Raw genomic sequence first — 20,849 nt, forward strand, 5'->3', positions numbered from 1 at the left:
AAATGTGTTTTAACTCAAAAACGCACTGTTTTAACAATTAAAATGTTGTATTGTTTCAGCCATCAAGGGCTGCAACAGTCCCAAACGGATTCCTCATGGCAAAGTGCAAGAGCACAGCTTGAACACAGGGCGTGCTGTGGAGTTTCAGTGTGATAAAGGCTACATTCTGGTGGGGGAGGCGCTGGTGGTGTGCATGGGGGGCAACACATGGAGCTCCAGTTTTCCCACCTGCCAGCGTGAGGAACAATTTTATGTTTCAGATTTTTGTTCATAAGAGTCACGCTGTTGTCTTACATTTCTTCTGCTGTAATAGTCGCAAAACATTTGGTTTGACCACAACAAAGGAGTTAATTGTCCACTTCCACAATAACCCTAATACATAAACAATACTTAATTTGCCATGTGCAATTATGATGTCTTGTTGCAATCTGCATTTTAACAGTGACACCATAATAGCAGTGTGTCCTGTTGTTTTATTTTGCCTGTGGTATTAAAGTTTTTAACTTTTGTTTACTACAGCAAAGCCCTGTCAGGCACCTCCAGGTTGGAGAGAGGCTTTACCCAGCAATGGTTCCAAGCAGGAGTTTTACGTGGGGCAGTCGGTGCGGGTCACTTGTCCTAAAGGTCAACAGGTCAAAGGCAGTGGCACTATCACCTGTAGATCTGACCAAAGCTGGAGCTCCATCAGCTCTGTATGTGAAAGTAAGTACAGGGCCCTATTTGAATAACATAGGCTTATATTTATGTGTACAAATTTAATGTGGCCATATATGTGTAGCTCAGACAGGCCTGCATGAAGCTGATGGCTCGTGTGGCTTCTGCCCAGTCTGCCTGCAAGCACAAGAGCTCATTTCAATTCCATTCCTTTGTCTGCGTCTTTTTATCCTAACAAACCAGGTGCCTTCAAACATGGCGTCATGTGAGCCTAATTATGGATACATCTTGGGCTGCTATGGCAACTTTTGTCACATAATCCTCTGATGTTTCCTTTACCCATGTAACCTAGTGAATGTCGCTATGACTCATTGTTTACATCTCTTTGCTGTTTGAATATCTTAGCATGTTTAACATAAACTTTAAATCTAAAATATATATATTTTTACAAAGGGTTTTTAACTTTTTTGTAAATTGAAAATACTGTTTCAAAGTAGACAAGCCTTAAAAAATGTCAAACTTAAACACTCTTTATTTATTTACAATACAATAGAATGTGATTTTCAATATTAAATAATAGTACTTTCTTTTATATTACCATGTGGCCTTATATCTGTGTAATCCCTCAGTCGTTCAGGTAGGTTTCATAGTGGTCCATGGGCATAATAGTCTATGTGGCCTTATACTTGTTCTGATCCAGCTAAAGATAATTCTAAAACTTTTCAAGAAAGTTTTATTTCCGTCCTGTGAATGTGACTTTTTTTAGTATCGATACTTGCTGAAATGCGTATCTAGTTTCAATACTTGTTTTAATATATGATTTTCGATGCTTTTGACAATTCACATAGGGACTGTCTAGGGAGCTCTGCTACTGTATCAACCACATATTTTATCATGCAAACACAAAAGTGACTAAAGCGCTCCGTGTGGGCTGTTGTGCAGGGGTGTCGTGTGGTCCCCCTCTCCATGTGGCCAATGGGGTGGTGCGGGGGGCAGTCTTCCAGTTCGGGGATGTGGCAGTGTATTCCTGCTTTGGGGGCTACACCATGGAGGGCCTAGGACGGAGCAGGTGTCTGGAGAATGGCACCTGGACAGCCCCACCCACATGCAGAGGTAGAGATAGTACCCCCCTCTGTGCACCTCACTCACTGGACTCTGCATCTTCAGCACAACTTGTTTTTCCAGAGGCTTCTGATCCTCTACTTCTGTCCCTTTTGCCTGCTAGATCCTTTGCAGCTCTTTTCACTGAAGACCAACTAACCACTTTGCCTTGTCTTGCCGCAATACATATTTTTGCAGCAGATTATTAGTCACCAGCTGCGGTTACATGCTCTCTCAAAATGTGATTATTATCATTATGATTCTTGAAGTTATAAGACTTTAAATGACATGTGAACAGCAAAATCGTTTGATTTCTTTCTCACCATGATCCCTCAGATCAGTGGCAGGTCCATAACAAACTGATTGAGAGTGCATTTGAGTTTCAAAAGGGATACAAAGACAATACTCCTCCATTAAGTGTCATTGTTCAGCCTGCCAAAAATGACAGTGTAAGAATTTTAAAATGAGGTTGCAATGCATCCTTTTGCACCCCGGTAGACCCAGGCCTGCCACTGATTACTCACATCAGTTTTTGAAGTTTGCATGACATTTAAATTATCACTGATTCCAAGATTTAAGTCACTGACTTCAAGCTTATTATGATGTAAAACATGTAAAATGTTTTGCTTGTATAGTGTACTTTTCTCAATAACATTCCCTTTGAACTGTAAGTGCTGGTGTTCTTGGCATTGTGTTCTGATTTTTTAAATTTTATTTACTTTTGTCTGCTCTAAGGTGAAGTTAAGTCAGGAAAACAAACTTAATGAAAACGTAAATAATGTGGATGTATGTTCTCCTCAGCGGTGTGTTGGTTGAAGTGCCAGAATGGAGGCTTCTGTCAGAGACCAAACATCTGCTCATGTCCTGAGGGATGGATGGGCCGACTGTGTGAGGAGCGTAAGTGTTTAAAAATAGCCTCAAGCCTTCTTCTACAGCCCCAGAATGAAGTAATGAGTCACCTAATAGAATTTCTTTTTTACTTTATCTTTCCATTGTGTGTGCTCTCGCCCCGTAGCCATTTGCATCCTGCCATGCCTAAATGGAGGCCACTGTGTGGCACCCTACCAGTGCGAGTGTCCTGTGGGATGGACCGGCACACGGTGTCACACTGGTAAGAGCCCAAATGCAGAGGAAATTCTCACTCTTATCATCACCCCTACATGATGATCACAAATGTTACATGGAGCTCATGAAGTCCTGCCTACTTTCAAGTCCGCTCTGGTTCCAGAAGTAAATTTTCCATACATTTTTCCCATAGACTTTCAAAATTTCAAATATTAAGAGTTCAAAGGCATCACAGTGGTGGTAACCAATATCCATACGGATTTTAAATAAATATTATAGCTCTTATGGTCATTATTGACCACATAGCTGATAAGCCCTAAGCAATCTTTGAGACTTTTAACATGAATTTCTTTCAGAAACTCTCTGGAACCAGGGGATGAGCTCCAAACACTGTAATATTCCTTTACTACATACTAAAGTGTGTGGCTCTCTGATTTGTTTCTCCTCAGCGGTATGTTCATCCCCATGTTTGAATGGAGGGAGGTGCATCAGGCCAAACAGATGTCACTGCAGTCCAGGGTGGAGTGGACACGACTGCTCCAGGTAATTACTCTTATGTAACTGAAAGAAGGACAAGGAATGTGACTTTAACTTGTGTATCTCTAAATAGGTGTGTCAGTCTTAAGCAACTCTGTAAATAACAGACTGTAAATGCCATGTTTAAGCAGTGACTCAGAGTTTCACTATACAGAGACCCAAATAAGTATTTGAACACCCTGTGATTTTGCAAGTTCTTCTACTTAGAAATCATGGAGGGGTCTGAAATTTTCATCTTAGGTGCATGTCCACTGTAAGAGACATAATCTAAAAAAAAAATCTGGAAATCACATTGTATGATTTTTTAAATAATTTATTTGTATGTTAATGCCGCAAATAAGTATTTGAACACCTGTCTATCAGCTAGAATTCTGGCTCTCAAAGACCTGTTAGTCCACCTTTAAAAAGTCCACCTCCACTCCACTTATTATCCTAAATTAGAAGCGCCTGTTTGAGGTCATTAGCTGCATAAAGACACCTGTCCACACCATAAAATCAGTAAGACTCCAACTAACAAAACTTAGATTTCTGCTTTCTGCAGAAATCTAAACTCGAGTTCCTTTTTCCTCAGCCCTGTCGATGAGCTGGAGATCCTGCAGGTTGTGGGTCAGTTCAAGGGCAAAAAATCACAGGATTGTGATGGCTTGTATATGAGCTTAATTAAACAAGTCATACATGAAATTGTTAAACCATTAAAACACATTTGTAACTTGTCTTTTGTAAACGCTAGATTCCCATCAAAAATGAAAATTGCAAAAGTACTGCCAATATTTAAAAATGGTGACAAACATTCTTTTGTTAATTACAGACCTATCTCTCTGCTACCTCAGCTATCAAAAATTCTTGAAAAACTTTTCAGTGATAGACTTAACAACTATATCAATAAAAACAATCTTCTACACGAAAGCCAATACGGCTTTAGAGAAAACCGTTCCACTTCACTTGCAATGATCAACTTGGTTGAGGAGGTGAGCAATTGTATAGAAAAAAAAATATGCTCTTGCAATTTTTATTGACCTAAAAAAGGCATTTGATACGATTGATCACTCGATCTTAATCCATAAATTAGAAAAAAATGGAATTCGCGGCTACCCACTGCATTGGCTCATATCTTATCTATCAAACAGAATGCAGTTCGTCCAGATGGGTATTCTTCTGAGTATTCTTCCACTCTGAGGCACATCACTTGCGGTGTGCCTCAGGGTTCTATACTTGGCCCAATTCTCTTCCTACTATATATCAATGATCTGTGTTCGATCTCCAAAAAGCTTAAATTGGTGCTCTTTGTCGATGACACTACAATTCTGTGCTCTGGGAAAAACCTGCAACAGTTGATGGAAGAGGTCTCCAGGGAAATGAATAAACTAAAAGAATGGTTTGACTGTAATAAATTGTCGCTAAATCTGAAAAAAACTAAATTCATGGTACTAGGTAACAAAAAAATTGACACTGAACTCAAGGTGACTATAAATAATGAAATCATTGAATGTGTGAGTGAACATAATTTCCTTGGAGTTATTCTTGACCATAAACTTTGCTGGAAGCCTCAGTTAACTGCAGTAAAAAACAAGATAGCCAAATCCATCGCAATTATGAGGAAATCTAAATGTTTGCTGGATGAAAGAGCACTTTATACTTGTACATTAATATTGCCTTATCTTAACTACTGTATAGAGGTGTGGGGAAATACTTATAAAACAAATATTAATATTATATCCATTCTTCAAAAATGTACTTTGTATGAACTGCAATTTAGTGAGTCTTTAATCTACGTACACATTATGCACACACATTACATGCATGCACATGCACACCCGGTGTGTATGTGCATGTGTTTGAATGATACACACATACACTTTACTTGCATACACATGCACACGCACACCCGGTGTGTGTGGGCATGTGTATGGATGTTATACACATACACACTACATACATACACACACACATACACACGCACAGATGGTGAAGGAATGTATCTATGTTTGCTACTGCGATGAAATCTTAATGGTGTGACTTAGTTAAATATGGGGGTAAGCGCTCACAAGTATTTTACTTCTGCTTACTCCTTTTGAGTATTGTACAAAATTTGGGATTTGGGTGTACACTGTTTTGTTTTTGTTTGTTTTTTTATTATGTCTGCTCAAATAAACAATATTCATTCAAAACATGGCCAAGACCAAAGAACATGACAAAATTGTAGACCTCCACAAGGCTGGAAACGGCTAGGGGGCAATTGCCAAGCAGCTTGGTGAAAAAAGATCCACTGTTGGAGCAATTATTAGAAAATGGAAGAAGCTAAACATGACTGTCAATCTCCCTCGGACTGGGGCTCCATGCAAGATCTCACCTCGTGGGGTCTCAATGATCCTAAGAAAAGTGAGGAATAAACCCAGAACTACACGGGAGAAGCTGGTCAATGACTATTTGGATGATCCAGAGGAGTCATGGGAGAATGTCATGTGGTCAGATGAGACCAAAATAGAACTTTTTGGTCTTAATTCCACTCGCTGTGTTTGGAGGAAGAAGAGTGAACACCATCTCTACTGTGAAGCATGGGGGTGGTAGCATCATGCTTTGGGGGTGTTTTTCTGCACATGGGACAGGACGACTGCACTGTATTAAGAAGAGGATGACCGGGGCCATCTATTGTGAGATTTTGGGGAACAACCTCCTTCCCTCAGTTAGAGCATTGAAGATGGGTCGTGGCTGGGTCTTCCAACATGACAATGACCCGAAGCACACAGTCAGGATAACCAAGAAGTGGCTCCGTAAGAAGCATATCAAGGTTCTGGAGTGGCCTAGCCAGTCTCCAGACCTAAACCCAATAGACAATCTTTGTAGGGAGCTCAAACTCCGTGTTTCTCAGCGACAGCCCAGAAACCTGACTGATCTAGAGAAGATCTGTGTGGAGGAGTGGGACAAAATCCCTCCTGCAGTGTGTGCAAACCTGATAAAAAAAACTGCAGGATATTAACATTGATTTTCTCAGGTGTTCAAATACTTATTTGCAGCAGTAACATACAAATAAATTATTTTTTTTAAAAATCATACAATGTGATTTCCAGATTTTTTTAGATCATGTCTCTCACAGTGGACATGCACCTAAGATGAAAATTTCAGACCCCTTCATGATTTCTAAGTGGGAGAACTTCCAAATCACAGGGTGTTCAAATACTTATTTGCCTCACTGGATATGGGAGAGACTATTACAGCGCTAAGAACAGAGCTAGACCAATGAAGTAGTGTTAACATAGACCTGTTTCTCAACAATACTCTTGCTTTGTTTCATTGATACATGACTGCAGTATGGGAAAGTAATGACAAATAATCTTAAAGTTAATCTTAAACTTAGTTTAATAAACTTTGGACAGCTAATCTCTTGTTCATGATCAAAGTAATGGTAAAACTAGCTCTTGAAGTCTGAAAAGATTAAACCAAGAATTTATGCAAAATGCTAAATTTCTTACCTTTTTTTCTTTTGCAGAAAAAGAAAAACAGGATACTATCACTTCTAATGAATCCTCTCTGCTCTGTGAAGTCTTTCTATAGGACAATGTGTGTAATATAAAATATGTTCATTCACCTCACTGCAAAACTAAAGCAAGAACTGTTGTAAAATAAAGCTGTATTTTTTCATACAAACCTAACAGTATTAAACATATGCTGCTATATACTGTATGATGTGTAAAGTTATGATGTGCAAGTGTTTATTGTACATGTGTAAACTATTTTCACATTTTTAATAAAGCATAATATACACTTTACTTGTTTTTGACATTCAGTTTTCTGTCCTACAGATTTCAAATATTTGTCTGAGTAACCCTTTTTTAAATCATGTTATGTTTTCATATAAAAAAAGATATTTTATGACAATTAAGAAGCATGGATAGAGCCAAGGTAAAAATTTCTTGTATCATTTTATTGGTATATTAGGCACAAAAAAATTAAAAAAAACTTGAGGGAATTTTGAATATTTTATTTAGTATTTGAGAAAACTCAAAGCTCAGTACCAAAAATTTAAATTTCTTTATTTTTTTGTTTTGTTAAAACTTTAATAAATCAGGCTTTTAATTAAACACAGGTGCTGCTTGAAGGGATGAAAATAAATTATTATTATTATAAATTATATTATTATTGTCATAAATTATGGCTGCAATTTGATTAAATGAAATAACACATCTAATCTTACGTGTAGAATAGACAATTTTGCCGTTTCCACATGAAAGCTTGTGTTTGTTGAGCCCAAACTGGTCAAAATTATTTTTTATCTGTAGCGTCTCCCCTTAAATATGAAAATGTCCTTTATTATGTTGGTACAGAGGTTTTTAAGTCTAGAAGAAAATTTTTTTTATTGAAGACCTTATGCTTTAAAACAAAGCTAGATAAAGTACACCACACTGTACAAAATTTATTAAATCCAACTTGATAAACATGACATGACTGACACATTGTTGGGCTTACTAAGCTAATGACATTCACACAGTAATGATGCAGCTTCTGTTTAAACAGTCAGCACGTACTGCTCACTAGACCATCCCGTAACATGAGGAGCAAATGAAAGCGCCAGTATGAAGGGCTGACATACTAAAAATATGAATGTTACAATATTTCAGAACTTCACTTGTGCTGTGCCACTTTTGCCCGCAGAGTATCTTCATTAGCCCCGGAGAACTCGTCCACCTGATGGCCAAGAGGACATAAGACAATTATATGACAGTTATAAATAAAAATGGGTAAGAGATGTTCATAACCCCCTTCTACCTTTTGTTCATTTTTGTAGAAATAGAATGTTGGCATACATTTAATTTCACAAAATTCACTCACATCCTGAAAGAAAATATTTTCACAAAATAACATTCCAAGTAATAAAAAATTAAGATTAAAAGGGTAAAGTCTAACTATAATGAGAGGGCTTACCCCTGCATCATCAACATCCACCTTCAAAAAAATAACATCCTTGTTTTCTTCTGCCATTCTCTGAAAAAAAAAAAAAAAGTAATCAGAATACAGGAAACTTAATATGAAAAAAAAACAAAACATTAACATAACACTTACTTCAAATTTGGGAGCCATGGCTTTGCAGGGACCACACCACTGGGCTGTAAAGTCTACCACCACCAATTTGTTCCCGGCGGCAGCCAGCTCTGCTTTAAACTCCTCCTAGATTAAGTGACCACAAAAGACAAATCGTGAACCCCAGTGTATGGTCGCGTGCATAAAGGTAAACCAACCCAAAGTAGATTTATCAAATATGCCTGACAATCTCTGTGTGTTTGTTTATTTATGTGACAGTGGCAGTATAGACTCACTATAAGAGGCACAGTGGTAAGCATGGCCTAATGAATGGTAGTTAATTCAACGTTATATAGGCAGTGCGTTGAAGCCTATATAAAGTGCTGATCGTAGTGTAGCCACTGGTGCACATGCTAACGGCACGACAACTGCACGTTGTGTTCCGTATGACAGGGCCCACTCAATAATGCTTCATCGGGTGGTTTGTGTCATCTGCTCACGTTTTGTTATCAAGGACAAGGGTCCTGACTCCTGGTGCAAAGTCCATACTTGGCGAATCTACTGCACTTCAGTTCTCAAGCAATAGGCACAGTCATTTGCAAATATGACCTGACTCATATTAGTGTGTATGAGCCAATACTAGGTCCCGACGAAGAGAATACTTTTCGTCACGAGGTTAGCTATGGGTTACGCGCGTGAATGTTCACGCGTCACCTCTCCAGCCTGTTCAGAAATGGCCAATTTTAAGCGCAATTTCGTCGTAGATGAAAACAGACAAATAACTTACCAAACTTGATATCTCTTTAACCATTGTGACGGCAGACGGAGGCGATAACGAAGACGTAAAGATGCTGGCGAGATTTGATGAATGCCCCGAAGCAACAGTTTTATACCGGTATTTACGTAACGTCTCTCTTCCGGCGTGTGTCAAAATTAAAGCTCAAAATGTAAAAGCAGTGGTTGTGAACATTTTAACTTACACACATGCTGTAAAAATCTTTTAGAGCAAGTATCTATTTTGATAATTATTAACTCCTGAGAAGGATTTAAAAAGTATTTTAAAAATATAGCAGCTCATCGTAACTGCTTTTAATTATTGTTACTGCGGTTTTATTTTTAATTGGACAAAACATTGTTTAATTGTTTTAATTTCCTTAATCCATCAACTCAAAACATAGGCTGGCCCAAAGAAGAAAAAAAAAAAAAAAAAAAGAATCTAACAGATGATGGCTGTGATGGTAATAAATAAAAATAACTCTTTAATGCTTTTAAGAGTGGGTTTAGGCATAATTGAAAATGATTGGCACTTACGAATTATGACCATTTTATTATTCTTGATTTAACTGTGCACCGTAAAGTAAAAAAGTTTTCAATAATACAACTTATAATAACAATGAAATAATACAAGCAGACAGTTTATATTTCATGTTTATATTGATGCAAGTTGCATACTGGATACTTGACAGATTTTCATATGTCAATTCTTTTATACAGACAATGTAACTCAATTCAGGAATGTATTTACTTGTGCGCTTCTATGGTTTCCTTGAGTTTGTCAGCATTAGCACCTGAAAACTGTGTAACCTGAAAGGATGACACATATTTAGTTTTCAGAAGGATTCATCAGTGATTATAATACATGGAAATGGAAAACCTACCATTTTGCCATTTTTGTAGAACTGGAATGTTGGCATGCTCCTAATTCCACATTCTTCACTTAGTTCCTGGTGAGGGACAAAAAAATTACTACATTTTAGTCTTGTCGCAATATTAAAATATCAGACTTGATTTTGTTGCTAAGGGAAAGGCTTGATACTTAATACAAATTTCAATACAATAATGATACTCGTTTCTGGGCAGACTCTGCGCCCCTGACTTTTAAGAAGACTCATTTTGGTCCTTCTGACTTTCCTCACACCTGAAGAGGGCCAGAAGATTACTAAACATTGTTTCAATAAAAGTGAATGCAGAGTAGAGCAGTGTGCGTGAGTCTTTTTAAACTTTTAGCTAGATCCCATTATGATAAAAACTGTTTAAAATGGCATTGCATTATTATTAGGGTACACATATGGTCTTGTATCCATGATTAAGATCCAAGGCCATTCTCAAATTTTTCATGAAATGTCAATTTTTTGTGTCAATGCCAGTTCATTTATTTTTAATTTCATAAAAAAAAGATGCTAATGTTTAATGGAACTTACTGTAGCTTCATCAACATCCACCTTCAGGAAAACACAAACATCTTTGTACTGGTCTGCCAGTTTCTAAACAAACAAAGAAAGACATTATTAAGTGCATATAATACAATTTTGTTGCAATTCAATTACTAACTTTTAATGTAGGTATAAAAAGGTTTTCCCCCCATTCACCAGTGGGATCACTGGTGTATGAATGAGATGGTACATTTGTGAGAGTGAATGTACAACAGATAGAAATTAGCTAATGGCTACAATCCTGTGTGTCCACAGCATGTAATTTCATGTGTGTTCATTAAAAAGAACTGCCCCCAGTAAATAATATCTTCTGGTTAAGATAAATGCTCTTATATTATGCAGTGTATTGTAAACACACACAAAAAAAATCAGAAAACTATTGAGGCCAAATCAATCTAAGAATCTTGCATGGTATTTTTGCATAGTATTAACTAATGGAGAAATAACAGCCCCAAGGACATCAGTTTTTTGTTAAATGGTTCATTGTCATGGGAAATCCACTGCCAAACACTATCCAATTCCTTGTCATGGGGCGTCATAAAGAATGAAGAAAAAACAGAATGGGCGGAGACTTATGAGAACAGTGTGGAAACAACTGCATGAGAATCAGTAATTTGTTGTGGTGCAATGCTGGTGTAACAGGAAGGACTGGGGTTTAGGGCAGGTTTAACAGTTCAAACTCAATTTACATATTGAAGACAAATACATATTATAGCTTGTATGCATAGGGCAAGCCTCAATGTCCAGTCACCACTATTCAGTCACTGAGCTCCAAGAATAAAGGAACTGATGAATGACTATCTTGTAGTTGCTTGTTTTTCCAGAGAGCCATTTTAGGTCAGCTTTTTGATTTTAATACAATCTGGTAACACAAAGTGCGGGGATCATTTAGCTTTCAGATCCTATTGAAAACCAAAACAAAAAATGTAAATGAACAACTTAGAAAACATTTAACATTCAACAGCAGTTGCCTCTTAGGGCTGAACATGAGAATTGATTTAACCAACAGAAAGTAAGAAACCAACAATGAAACAGAAACAGACAAGCAAATTAATGAACAGAAAACAAGCAAATGGATAACTGTCTCAGAACATCCCGTGTCCTTAGACCCTCCTTCTCAGCGAGGAGAAAAGGAGAGAAAACAAAACAAAACAGAAAAACAGTGGGAAAAAGAGAAACCTCGAGGAGAACCACAGCAAAGGAGAAATCCACTCCCATGGATGGGCAGGCTGCAGATGTGTCCAGGACTAATGCGCACTCATTAGCAGATGCATCCATTTGCTGACATAGTTAAAGTCTGTAGGGCCAGAATCCACTCAACTAAGGGACAGAGGGAGGCCGAGCCACGGCATATCATGATATAACTTTGCCTAAACCTCCTCATGAAGTTTGCACACAAAATTCTCATTTGTACAATTTGTGTTTATGGTACTCATAATGTTTGGACGTAAACAAACTGTGATAATGTCACACAAAACATCCCATAGATCTCATTTGGCTCGGGTCTATTGAACACCACGGGCTCGCATTGGATTCTTTAAAACGCTGAAATTGAGAGTGACGGAACGCGGGGCAATGGGCCCAACAGCGTGGCAGGCCAAAGCACAGAGGATCTGGGCTGCACCTAACACATCTAACACGCGCGGTGATGACTGGACAAAGAGGTGACCCGCCAAATGGCTTCTTACCTCAAATACAGGAGCTATGTGTTGGCAGGGGCCACACCATGTCGCGGTGAAATCTACCACAACCAGCTTACTCCCGGCTGCCTCCTGTTCCGCCTTAAAGTCACTCTGAAGAAGAGCAAAAAAAAGAAAAAAAAAGATCGATTATAAAACAAAACAACCAAACAAAGTGTAATTTAACATAAAACAGTACAGAAAACTAACCTTTGACTCAACGTACTTCACCATTTTCCCGAACAATAGGAACCGAAAGAAAAGAGCTAACTACAGAAACTCACGACAAGTCGGAAGAAGAAAGCTCGTTGACCACTCCCCAGTCCCCACGTTCCGCCTCGCTCACATGGGCTGTACAGGTTTGACCGGACGAACAGGAAATTTTCACTGATGAGTCATTAGTTTTATCTTAAATTAATGAAATAAACACAATTAAATAAAACAATGTCGAAGCGTTTCCATGCTCAAAATTACATAATGTCGCAATAACCAAAATGTCAAAGAAAAAGGTTGTGAGACATGTAGACCTATACTTTTTCAGAAATGGCATATCACAATTTGTCGGCGTCCAAAGTCCAAACATTGGCCCTACGTGAACACTAAATGAGACTTCTTTCACGTTAACCTATTCATTATTTAAAGTTGCATAGTTTATATAAAAAGCTTTCCAACGATAACCTGCCACGCTTGATGGCAGACCTAAGCACATATTTGTTACACGAATGAATCAATGAAGGAAAGGCAGCAAGTTACTGTGTGCAAGTAGCCTACTCCCTCTAGTGGCTGTTTGGTTTGTTGCCCAATTGAGTCTTCATTAGAGGTCGGGATCTGTTGTGAAAAAGTAACGAGTAGCCTTTACTCAGATTCAGACTCAAACCTAGGGCTGTGCGAGTTTTAATTGGATTGTATTCAGAGTGCATATTTTTATGAGATATGAATTGCTAAATTAATGTATTTCAGTACATTATAGGTATACACATTGGTATAGATCAGGCATACCCAAAGTCCGGCCGGGGGGCCAATTGCGGCCCGTGCACAAATTTCTACTGGCCCCCCAGCCTCTGGAATAAAAACAATTATGTGTGGCCCGTCAGTACTGTTGACCAGTGTAAAATATACGTGTTCAAGCTCACTGACTTTTATCGCCAACTGGATAAAGACAGGTTTAAAGAAATTTGCTAAGAAAATGCTGAGTTTGTTTGGTTTGACATATTTGTGTGAGAAGACGTTCTTGGTTATGAACTTTAACAAGAACTGTGCGAGGACAAGTCTCACTGACTCTAACCTGTGTGACATTCTGCTCATCAAAACCACTTTGAGCCAGACCTGGTTTATTTACTACAGTTCAGATCTCAGTTTCACCCTTCACATTAGTGCAGGCAAGTTATTTGTTTGCCTTCTGAGGTGAATACATTTTAAAATCTCAGTGAATTAATTAATTAATATTGTGATTATCAAAACCACAGTTTAAATGTTTACTTTTTTTTTTTTTTTTTTTTTTAACATTCATTTGGTTTTTGAAAGGTGAAAGTCATTTGCAATAAAAAGTAAAAAAAAATTAAATTGTTAATTTGCATTTAATATTGATGGTTCAAAGAATGATCAGGCCGAATGGTTGACCCCCAAACATTTTTACCTCACCAAATCTGGCCCTCTTTGCAAAAAGTTTGGACACCCCTGGTATAGATGATAGGCCTACCTTACATTTTCTCCATGCAGTCTTCACTCATATTTTTCTGTTCTCACTTCACGCCAGATCTGCTTCAATTTCAGTGCAAAGTGTAAAGATTCAGTGTAAAGATAGCCCATCATCAGTAGGGTAAAAGGGTAGAGTTTAACCCTAATGATGATGTGTTGTTGCAATAGTAATCCTGCTCAGTACGTGAGGAACCGGAAGTTCAGACATTTGGTGCATGTGCTCAAGGATAGCCGGCCCACGGGGATCGGTGAGCAGAGCCGTTCGTGACAGGTCTGGGGCGTGGCCAACGGGTCGCCCCTCTCCTATCATGCACCTCATGTTTATGGAGAACCTGGTGCTAAATCACCTGTGGCTCCCTCAGTAGCCTAAACAACAAAGGGTTAAGCGGGAAACCAGTTGCATTGACTTTAAACTTGTAATATGTAATGTAATATTCCTATCTTCTGTTTTGAGGCCCTAATATGACCAATATGACCCCAAATGAGTAACAATTCATATGCATGTCCCACCAGAGGGCAACATCATCAGCCTGCACTAAAAAGCCTATTGGATAATTACCCTACAGAGTTTAAGTTCAAGAGGCCTCAATAGTCAATTTAATGTAATTTTATAATGTCTAGAATGTGTTGTAAAAAGGGCTAAGACATATCCTCATCACCATATGAGGAAAGAAGGGATGCTATTTCTAACTCTTTGATGAGCTACATTTTAGTTTTGTCAAAATTGACAACATGTTAAAGTAATAGTTATATTAAATGTCTAAAACAATCATATTTTGAGAGACACAATGAGGCAATGAGTGGGAGCATTCACTTAAAAAAAACCCTAATGTTTATTGTTTTTCACAATCTCGGTGCTGTAAACACAGTATAAGGTGCTGTACACCAAAAATATTTTTAGTAGTCAAAATTAATATTTCATATAACATGGTCAAAGACAGCATAACAGTTGTTTTAGGAAGGCTAGTTTGTTATGGGAATTTTCTTATGTTTTCTACTAACACCTCATATTCTTCAGTTCAATTTAAATCTGTAATAATTTTTAGTTTCCACAATGTTGCTGTAAACTGATAATTGATGTTGATTTGATGCTTAATCTCAAACTGCAACTATGGCTTTCCCTACATTGTCACCCTTTAGCATGCTCATAAAAGCAACAGGCAGGTCTTGAAACCCTTTTGTGATGTATTCCCTGACACTGGTGTTTGCCCTATGCATTAAACAGATATGTATAAATGTTAGGGTTTTGCTGCAATAATCATTGTTGTCAACATCACTTATATTAAATTAACCAAAAGGACAGTTGTGCAATCATTCTACATCATAAATTCAATTCAATTCAATTCATTTATTTTTGTAACGCCCAAAATCACAACAACAGTTGTCTCGAAGGGCGTTCATGTTTTGGTTGATGGGGGAAACCGGAGTACCCGGAGGAAACCCATCCAGACACGGGGAGAAACATGAAAAACTCCACACAGAAAGGCCTGGTGACCCGGGGATCGAACCAACCTTCTTGCTGTGAGACATGAGTGATGGCACTCAGTCACCGTGCCGCCAAGACACAAAAAACAAAACAACAGGAAGACTAAATGTTCATAATAGTGAACCTGGACCATTACAACACACAGTAAAGCCTGTACAATGTTGTTATCTCTTTGGCACTGACTTCTATTAAACAAATGCAACCCTGTATTTCGTGATAAGGTGTTGACATTGTGGTGAAGTCAGATTAAGTTATAAGTAAGTGCTTAAATCAGTTAAACTGGACTACAGCCATGATGGTATTTAAGTGCTGTCCACAATCACCATGGATACAGATTTCCTTTCCACTGACAAAATAGGAGTTTGCTCACAGTCAAAGTCTTGTCAAAGGACTTGAAATTATTTGCCAATGGGACTCTTTTCCAGCTACAAATGCAATCAGATGTGTCTTTTTATAGAAAAATCTAATTATTGTAATATACATTTAATAGATATGCATGTGCAGAGAGTACTGCATGTCTGTATTTTGTTTTATTGGCTTTGTGCCATTTATGTCATGTATTATGCACTTTACAGTGCAGTGGATTGATGCTAGGTTGTAGCATCAATCCATATAGTGTTATATTAATATGTCATTAAAAGTTACACCCTAAAATATAACCCAAAATCTATATTCAGTCTTTGGAACTTAGCCTGAACAAGCCTCTTCAACAGTAACACAGTGTAGCAACCACTAACATTTTGTAACACAGTTTGCACTTTGGATGGCCTCTTCAGAGTCATTGCACTGCCTCATTGCAACAACCATGTTTCTAGAGTTTAAAGGGAAACAGAAACCTTTTGATCTAACTTTTACGTTGACATCACTGGCATCACCTGTTGCCAAGACTAGACATTTTTTAATGGACAAAGGTGTAAGTTCAAGCCAGATATTACCCCACAGCTTTTGAAGTCTCATCATCATAACTATCGGTCTCATCTGACTGAGGAGTCCACTCAGAGGCAGATGAATTGGTGGGAACCCTCCAGTAACATTTTTCCTATAGTTCTGGTAGCACACAATTAATAGTAAAAGCCAAAAATAAAATCTGTCAACTGGACAAAAAAGTTGTAGGAGTGAAGATGTTTTGCTGCTCATCCAAGCCGCTTCTTCAGTTCTGGTTGCTGGTGGATGCTGCCTTATATCTATTTGAAGGGAGGAGCTACCTATACTGAAACTGGAAACAGCTATTGTTTAGAGTTTCCATGCCCAAGCCATACTTAGCATATTCGTACAACTCTTAATGGGTGTTTTCACACCTATTGGCATTCTGGCTAGCTCTGCTGTTCTCTTTGCTTCCTTTGCTTTCTTTGTTTGCTTTGAGTCTGAGGATGGAGTTATAGATGGGGAAAGATGATGTCTAAGGCCCCCATTCCTGTTCAAGGAAGGATGTCCTCACAAAAATTGCTTCTTTAACTCCCCTCTCAAACCATTTCTTTTCCCTGGCTAAGATCTGTACGTCACTATCTTCAAAAGAGTGGTTAGTGGCTTTGAGATGGAGATGTACGGTGGACTGGAGTCAAGAGGAGATCTAGCGATGCACAATTAATATTTGTTTATTAATCAACCTCACAAGTCTTTTTTTCCCACAAACCTTTTTTAAGTGTGGTGTCTTAGGACTTACAGGTAAGAAAAAAATGTAAACCTATGTAAAACACATGTTTTAGCTGCGTAACAAGGTCAGCATATTTGATTATGGATTATAAAAAACTGTCAACTGATAAAAACATTACACTCTCAAGAGATGTGTGTTCATAGAAATGATGTTACTGCTTTTAGGCCAATTACTACTGAGAAAAAAGGCAAAGGATATTTTACTTAAGAAACATAGGTTTATTTTACAAGTGAAACTCTTCATTTTACATTTAAGTTTGAAAGCAGTCAGGGAACAAAAATTTTAGAAGGTGAAATGTAGTAGAAAACAGATAAATGATGTTCATTCGGTGCTTCCTCTCAAACTGCAACTATGGCTTTCCCTATATTGTCACCTTTCAGCATACCCATAAAAGCAGCTGGCATGTTTTCAAATCCTTTTGTGATGTGTTCCCGACACTGGAGTTTGCCCTGTGCAATAAACAGATATATATATATATATATATATATATATATGCAGTGAGGCAAAAACATATTTGAACACCCTGTGATTTTGTAAGTTCTCCCACTTAGAAATCACGGAGGGGTCTGAAATTTTCATCTTAGGTGCATGTCCACTCTGAGAGACATAATCTAAAAAAAAATCTGGAAATCACATTGTATGATTTTTAAAATAATTTATTTGTATGTTAATACTGCAAATAAGTATTTGAACACCTGTCTATCAGTTCGAATTCTGGCCCTAAAAGACCTGTTAGTCCACCTTTAAAAAGTCCACCTCCACTCCACTTATTATCCCAAATTAGAAACACCGGTTTGAGGTCGTTAACTGCATAAAGACACCTGTCTACCCTATACAATCAGTAAGATTCCAATTACTAACATGGCCAAGAAAATAGAAATAGAACTTTTTGGTCTTAATTCCACTCACCGTGTTTGGAGGAAGAAGAATGATGAGTACCATACAAAGAACACCATCCCTACTGTGAAGCATGTGGGTGGTAGCATCATGCTTTGGGGGTATTTTTCTGCACATGAAACAGGACGACTGCACTATATTAAGGAGAGGATGACCGGGGCCATGTATTGCGAGATTTTGGGGAACAACCTCCCCTCAATTAGAGACTGAAGATGGGTTGAGGCTGGGTCTTCCAACATGACAATGACCCGAAGCACACAGCCAGGATAACCAAGGAGTGGCTCCGTAAGAAGGATATCAAGGTTCTGAAGTGGCCTAGCCAGTCTCCAGACCTAAACCCAATAGACAATCTTTGGAGGGAGCTCAAACTCCGTGTTTCTCAGCGACAGCCCAGAAACCTAACTGATCTAGAGAAGATCTGTGTGGAGGAGTGGGACAAAATCCCTCCTCCAGTGTGTGCAAATCTGGTGAAAATTTCAGACTCCTCCATGATTTCTAAGTGGGAGAACGTGCAAAATCATAGTGTTCAAATACCTATTTGCCTCAATGTATGTATGTGTGTGTGTGTATATATATATATATATATATATATATATATATATATATATATATAAATTTTGTATGTAAACTCCTACCTCTTTTACCCAACCCAACAGCCTCTTCAGAGATTCTGGGTGTTTGTGGGCCCACCTGGACTGCATGAAACCCTCCATTTTCAGTTGCTTCATGATCATAGTCATATGAGGGTAAGGTCCTGAACAGAAATGTATACATTGGGTATCTCCTATCATCAAAGTCTCTCGAAAATACAGGGACGCCAGGTCAAATTTAAGCTTCAAACACCAAAACTGTGCACCTTGTTCCATACAATATTCAACCAACATTTTTAAAGGTCAGGCGGGGTAAATAAGGAAGGTACCTGTTTGTGGGGTAGTGTCATTGTAAGTGGAGATACTTCCACAAACAGCAATCCTTCCAAAGTCCTTCATCTGCTGTATAGCAACACTTGAGGATGGGCCTCCAACCTGAATTTAAAATGTGGAAAAGATTTTTTAATTAAAAAAATAGGAAAACCAAAAGTGTGTAATGCGGAAAGAATAGATGGCATCATTCTTATCACTTACATTTTCAAAGTAGCAGTCGTATCCCTCCGGAGAAGCTGATCTTAGAGCCTCCTCCAGTGAAGTAACTGTTTTGTAGTTGAAAGCCTGGTCAAATCCCAGTTCTTTGAGAAAAGCCACTTTGGCATCAGACCCAGCGGAACCCACCACTTTGCAACCCATGATCTTTGCTATCTGGCCAACCACAGAGCCCACTGCACCTGCAGCTGCATTCACAAGCAGAGTCTCACCAGCCTTAAGCCCCAACACCTCCTCAATACCATACAGAGCTGTTAGTCTGTAAAGGACAAAAGTGTGACTTGATGCAGCAACAATGTGTTTTACTGAAGGTCTGAAAGAACATTTGGGGAGTCGACTGTGAATGTTTCAGAAAATGGTCATTCTTTCTCTATCAGAATGATTCATCGCTGAAAGACCCATCACTTATTTGCCAAAAAATATAAAAATTATTACTGCCATTATAGTTACTTACCCTGGCATACCGATGGTACCCAAAGCTAGAGATAAGGAAATATCTTGAGGCCACTCTGGTATGATGGGGATGAGGTTTGTACAGTCACTGAGCGAGTGGGTCCTCCAGCCACAGGGTGTCACAACATGGCTCCCCAAGGGAAAGGCTGGGTTCTTACTTTGAATCACTCTGAAAATCAAAAGGTTTGCTTGTGCTACACAGCTGCTGATTATAATTAGACTTTTTCTATTTAAAAATATTGTTAAACGGTATTGGAGAATGTGGTTTATATCAACAATTTCAGTTCATTGGTTTAAGACAGATGTTACAGTCACCAGTATGGTCATTTATCTGTGTGAACATGTAAATGAGTGTTCCTTACTTAGCCACTTGTGTTCCAACCATTACATCTCCTTCCTTCATACGAAACGAACTGAACAGCCTGATGGAAAAAAGAATAAAAATGAAGTCTTCCATAAAGTTTACTGCTCTCAACCTACCTCATGTATGGGTCGACACTGAGGAATATTGCCTCTAAAAGCACTTCTGAAAATAAATAAATAATAATAATAATAAATATAATAATAATAATAATAAATTATATATATATATATATATATATATATATATATATATATATATATATCATACTGAAACCAATGTCTTTTATTATCATCATCATTGTCCAAATTGGGGAAAAAATGCATTACCTCCATCTTTGGGTTCAGAAAGTTCTTCTACGTTCAGTTCAAAGTTACTGCCTTTTGGAAAACCATCAAAGTGTTTCGTCAGGATCCAAGTTTTAGCCTGAACCATGGCTCTTCTTATTTCTGGAGATCATAATATACTAATGTTAATTCAGCAAATTTGTACGTATGACACAAACAGTGCCAAACCTACCAACCAAAAAAAAAAAAAGTTGTCCGTCTTGAGCCCCCAAAAGGGAAAGTCTTTGTTAGCTAGGTATAATACTGGCACATCTATTCATAGGTAGCTGCGCAACCACAAAATGTGTATAAAATGCAGAGATTAGCGCTAGGCTCTATAGCGTATACTAGCCTCTACGATAAATAAATCTGAATAATTCATCACCACAAATAAAAATATGGCCTAAACACAATTACGTACTTACTATTTACGGTAAGTGGAAGATGTTAAGGAGTACAAGCCGAGGCACTGATGCGCTTGTGCAGTAAACACAGTCGGAAAAGGTGGGACCAAGGGCTCATTCCTTTCACGTGATTGGCTGCGCCCGCCTTCACTCTTCCGCAGAGAAC

The 20,849-nt window shown here is 38.1% G+C and overlaps 4 protein-coding genes across 6 annotated transcripts in view; 1 reads left to right on the forward strand and 3 right to left on the reverse strand.

The window, feature by feature from the left end:
* svep1 (sushi, von Willebrand factor type A, EGF and pentraxin domain containing 1) overlaps positions 1-7,124 on the forward strand; it is a 61,939-nt gene extending 54,815 nt beyond the window's left edge. Inside the window, exons 43-49 of one of the 2 annotated variants that reach the window (XM_033983572.2) lie at positions 60-236; positions 520-702; positions 1,597-1,767; positions 2,557-2,652; positions 2,771-2,866; positions 3,270-3,363; positions 6,845-7,124. In XM_033983572.2, coding sequence (XP_033839463.1) covers positions 60-236; positions 520-702; positions 1,597-1,767; positions 2,557-2,652; positions 2,771-2,866; positions 3,270-3,363; positions 6,845-6,875 — 848 coding nt within the window. In that variant the 3' untranslated portion in view covers positions 6,876-7,124. The remainder of the gene's footprint in view (positions 1-59; positions 237-519; positions 703-1,596; positions 1,768-2,556; positions 2,653-2,770; positions 2,867-3,269; positions 3,364-6,844) is intronic. The other variant, XM_055228836.1, reaches the window with a different exon arrangement.
* A 305-nt stretch (positions 7,125-7,429) lies between these two features.
* On the reverse strand, positions 7,430-9,292 carry LOC117386235 (thioredoxin-like). Its single transcript, XM_033983570.2, has 5 exons — positions 9,161-9,292; positions 8,416-8,520; positions 8,278-8,337; positions 8,122-8,187; positions 7,430-8,040 (listed from the first exon to the last, which is right to left on the reverse strand). Exons 1-5 carry the CDS (start codon positions 9,182-9,184, stop codon positions 7,978-7,980), a joined length of 318 nt encoding a protein of 105 aa, XP_033839461.1. The 5' UTR covers positions 9,185-9,292; the 3' UTR covers positions 7,430-7,977.
* Positions 9,293-9,788: 496 nt separating this feature from the next.
* LOC117386234 (thioredoxin-like) lies at positions 9,789-12,587 on the reverse strand. The gene is made up of 5 exons (XM_033983569.2): positions 12,476-12,587; positions 12,275-12,379; positions 10,575-10,637; positions 10,032-10,097; positions 9,789-9,957 (listed from the first exon to the last, which is right to left on the reverse strand). The coding sequence occupies exons 1-5, from the start codon at positions 12,497-12,499 to the stop codon at positions 9,895-9,897; spliced, it is 321 nt and encodes a 106-aa protein (XP_033839460.1). The 5' UTR covers positions 12,500-12,587; the 3' UTR covers positions 9,789-9,894.
* Positions 12,588-17,305: 4,718 nt separating this feature from the next.
* On the reverse strand, positions 17,306-20,770 carry LOC117386233 (prostaglandin reductase 1-like). Of its 2 annotated transcripts, none has more exons than XM_033983566.2 (9): positions 20,705-20,770; positions 20,283-20,402; positions 20,073-20,118; positions 19,955-20,014; positions 19,594-19,761; positions 19,125-19,398; positions 18,920-19,025; positions 18,636-18,754; positions 17,306-17,552 (listed from the first exon to the last, which is right to left on the reverse strand). In XM_033983566.2, exons 2-9 carry the CDS (start codon positions 20,386-20,388, stop codon positions 17,442-17,444), a joined length of 990 nt encoding a protein of 329 aa, XP_033839457.1. In that variant the 5' UTR covers positions 20,389-20,402; positions 20,705-20,770; the 3' UTR covers positions 17,306-17,441. The 2 variants fall into 2 exon arrangements, with proteins under 2 accessions (XP_033839457.1, XP_033839458.1); XM_033983567.2 differs by lacking the exon at positions 20,705-20,770 and adding an exon at positions 20,473-20,668 and having other exon boundaries at positions 17,376-17,552.
* Between the last annotated feature and the right edge of the window lie 79 nt (positions 20,771-20,849).

Source organism: Periophthalmus magnuspinnatus, chromosome 18, assembly GCF_009829125.3.
Source record: "Periophthalmus magnuspinnatus isolate fPerMag1 chromosome 18, fPerMag1.2.pri, whole genome shotgun sequence".
Taxonomy (NCBI): Eukaryota; Metazoa; Chordata; class Actinopteri; order Gobiiformes; family Gobiidae; genus Periophthalmus; species Periophthalmus magnuspinnatus.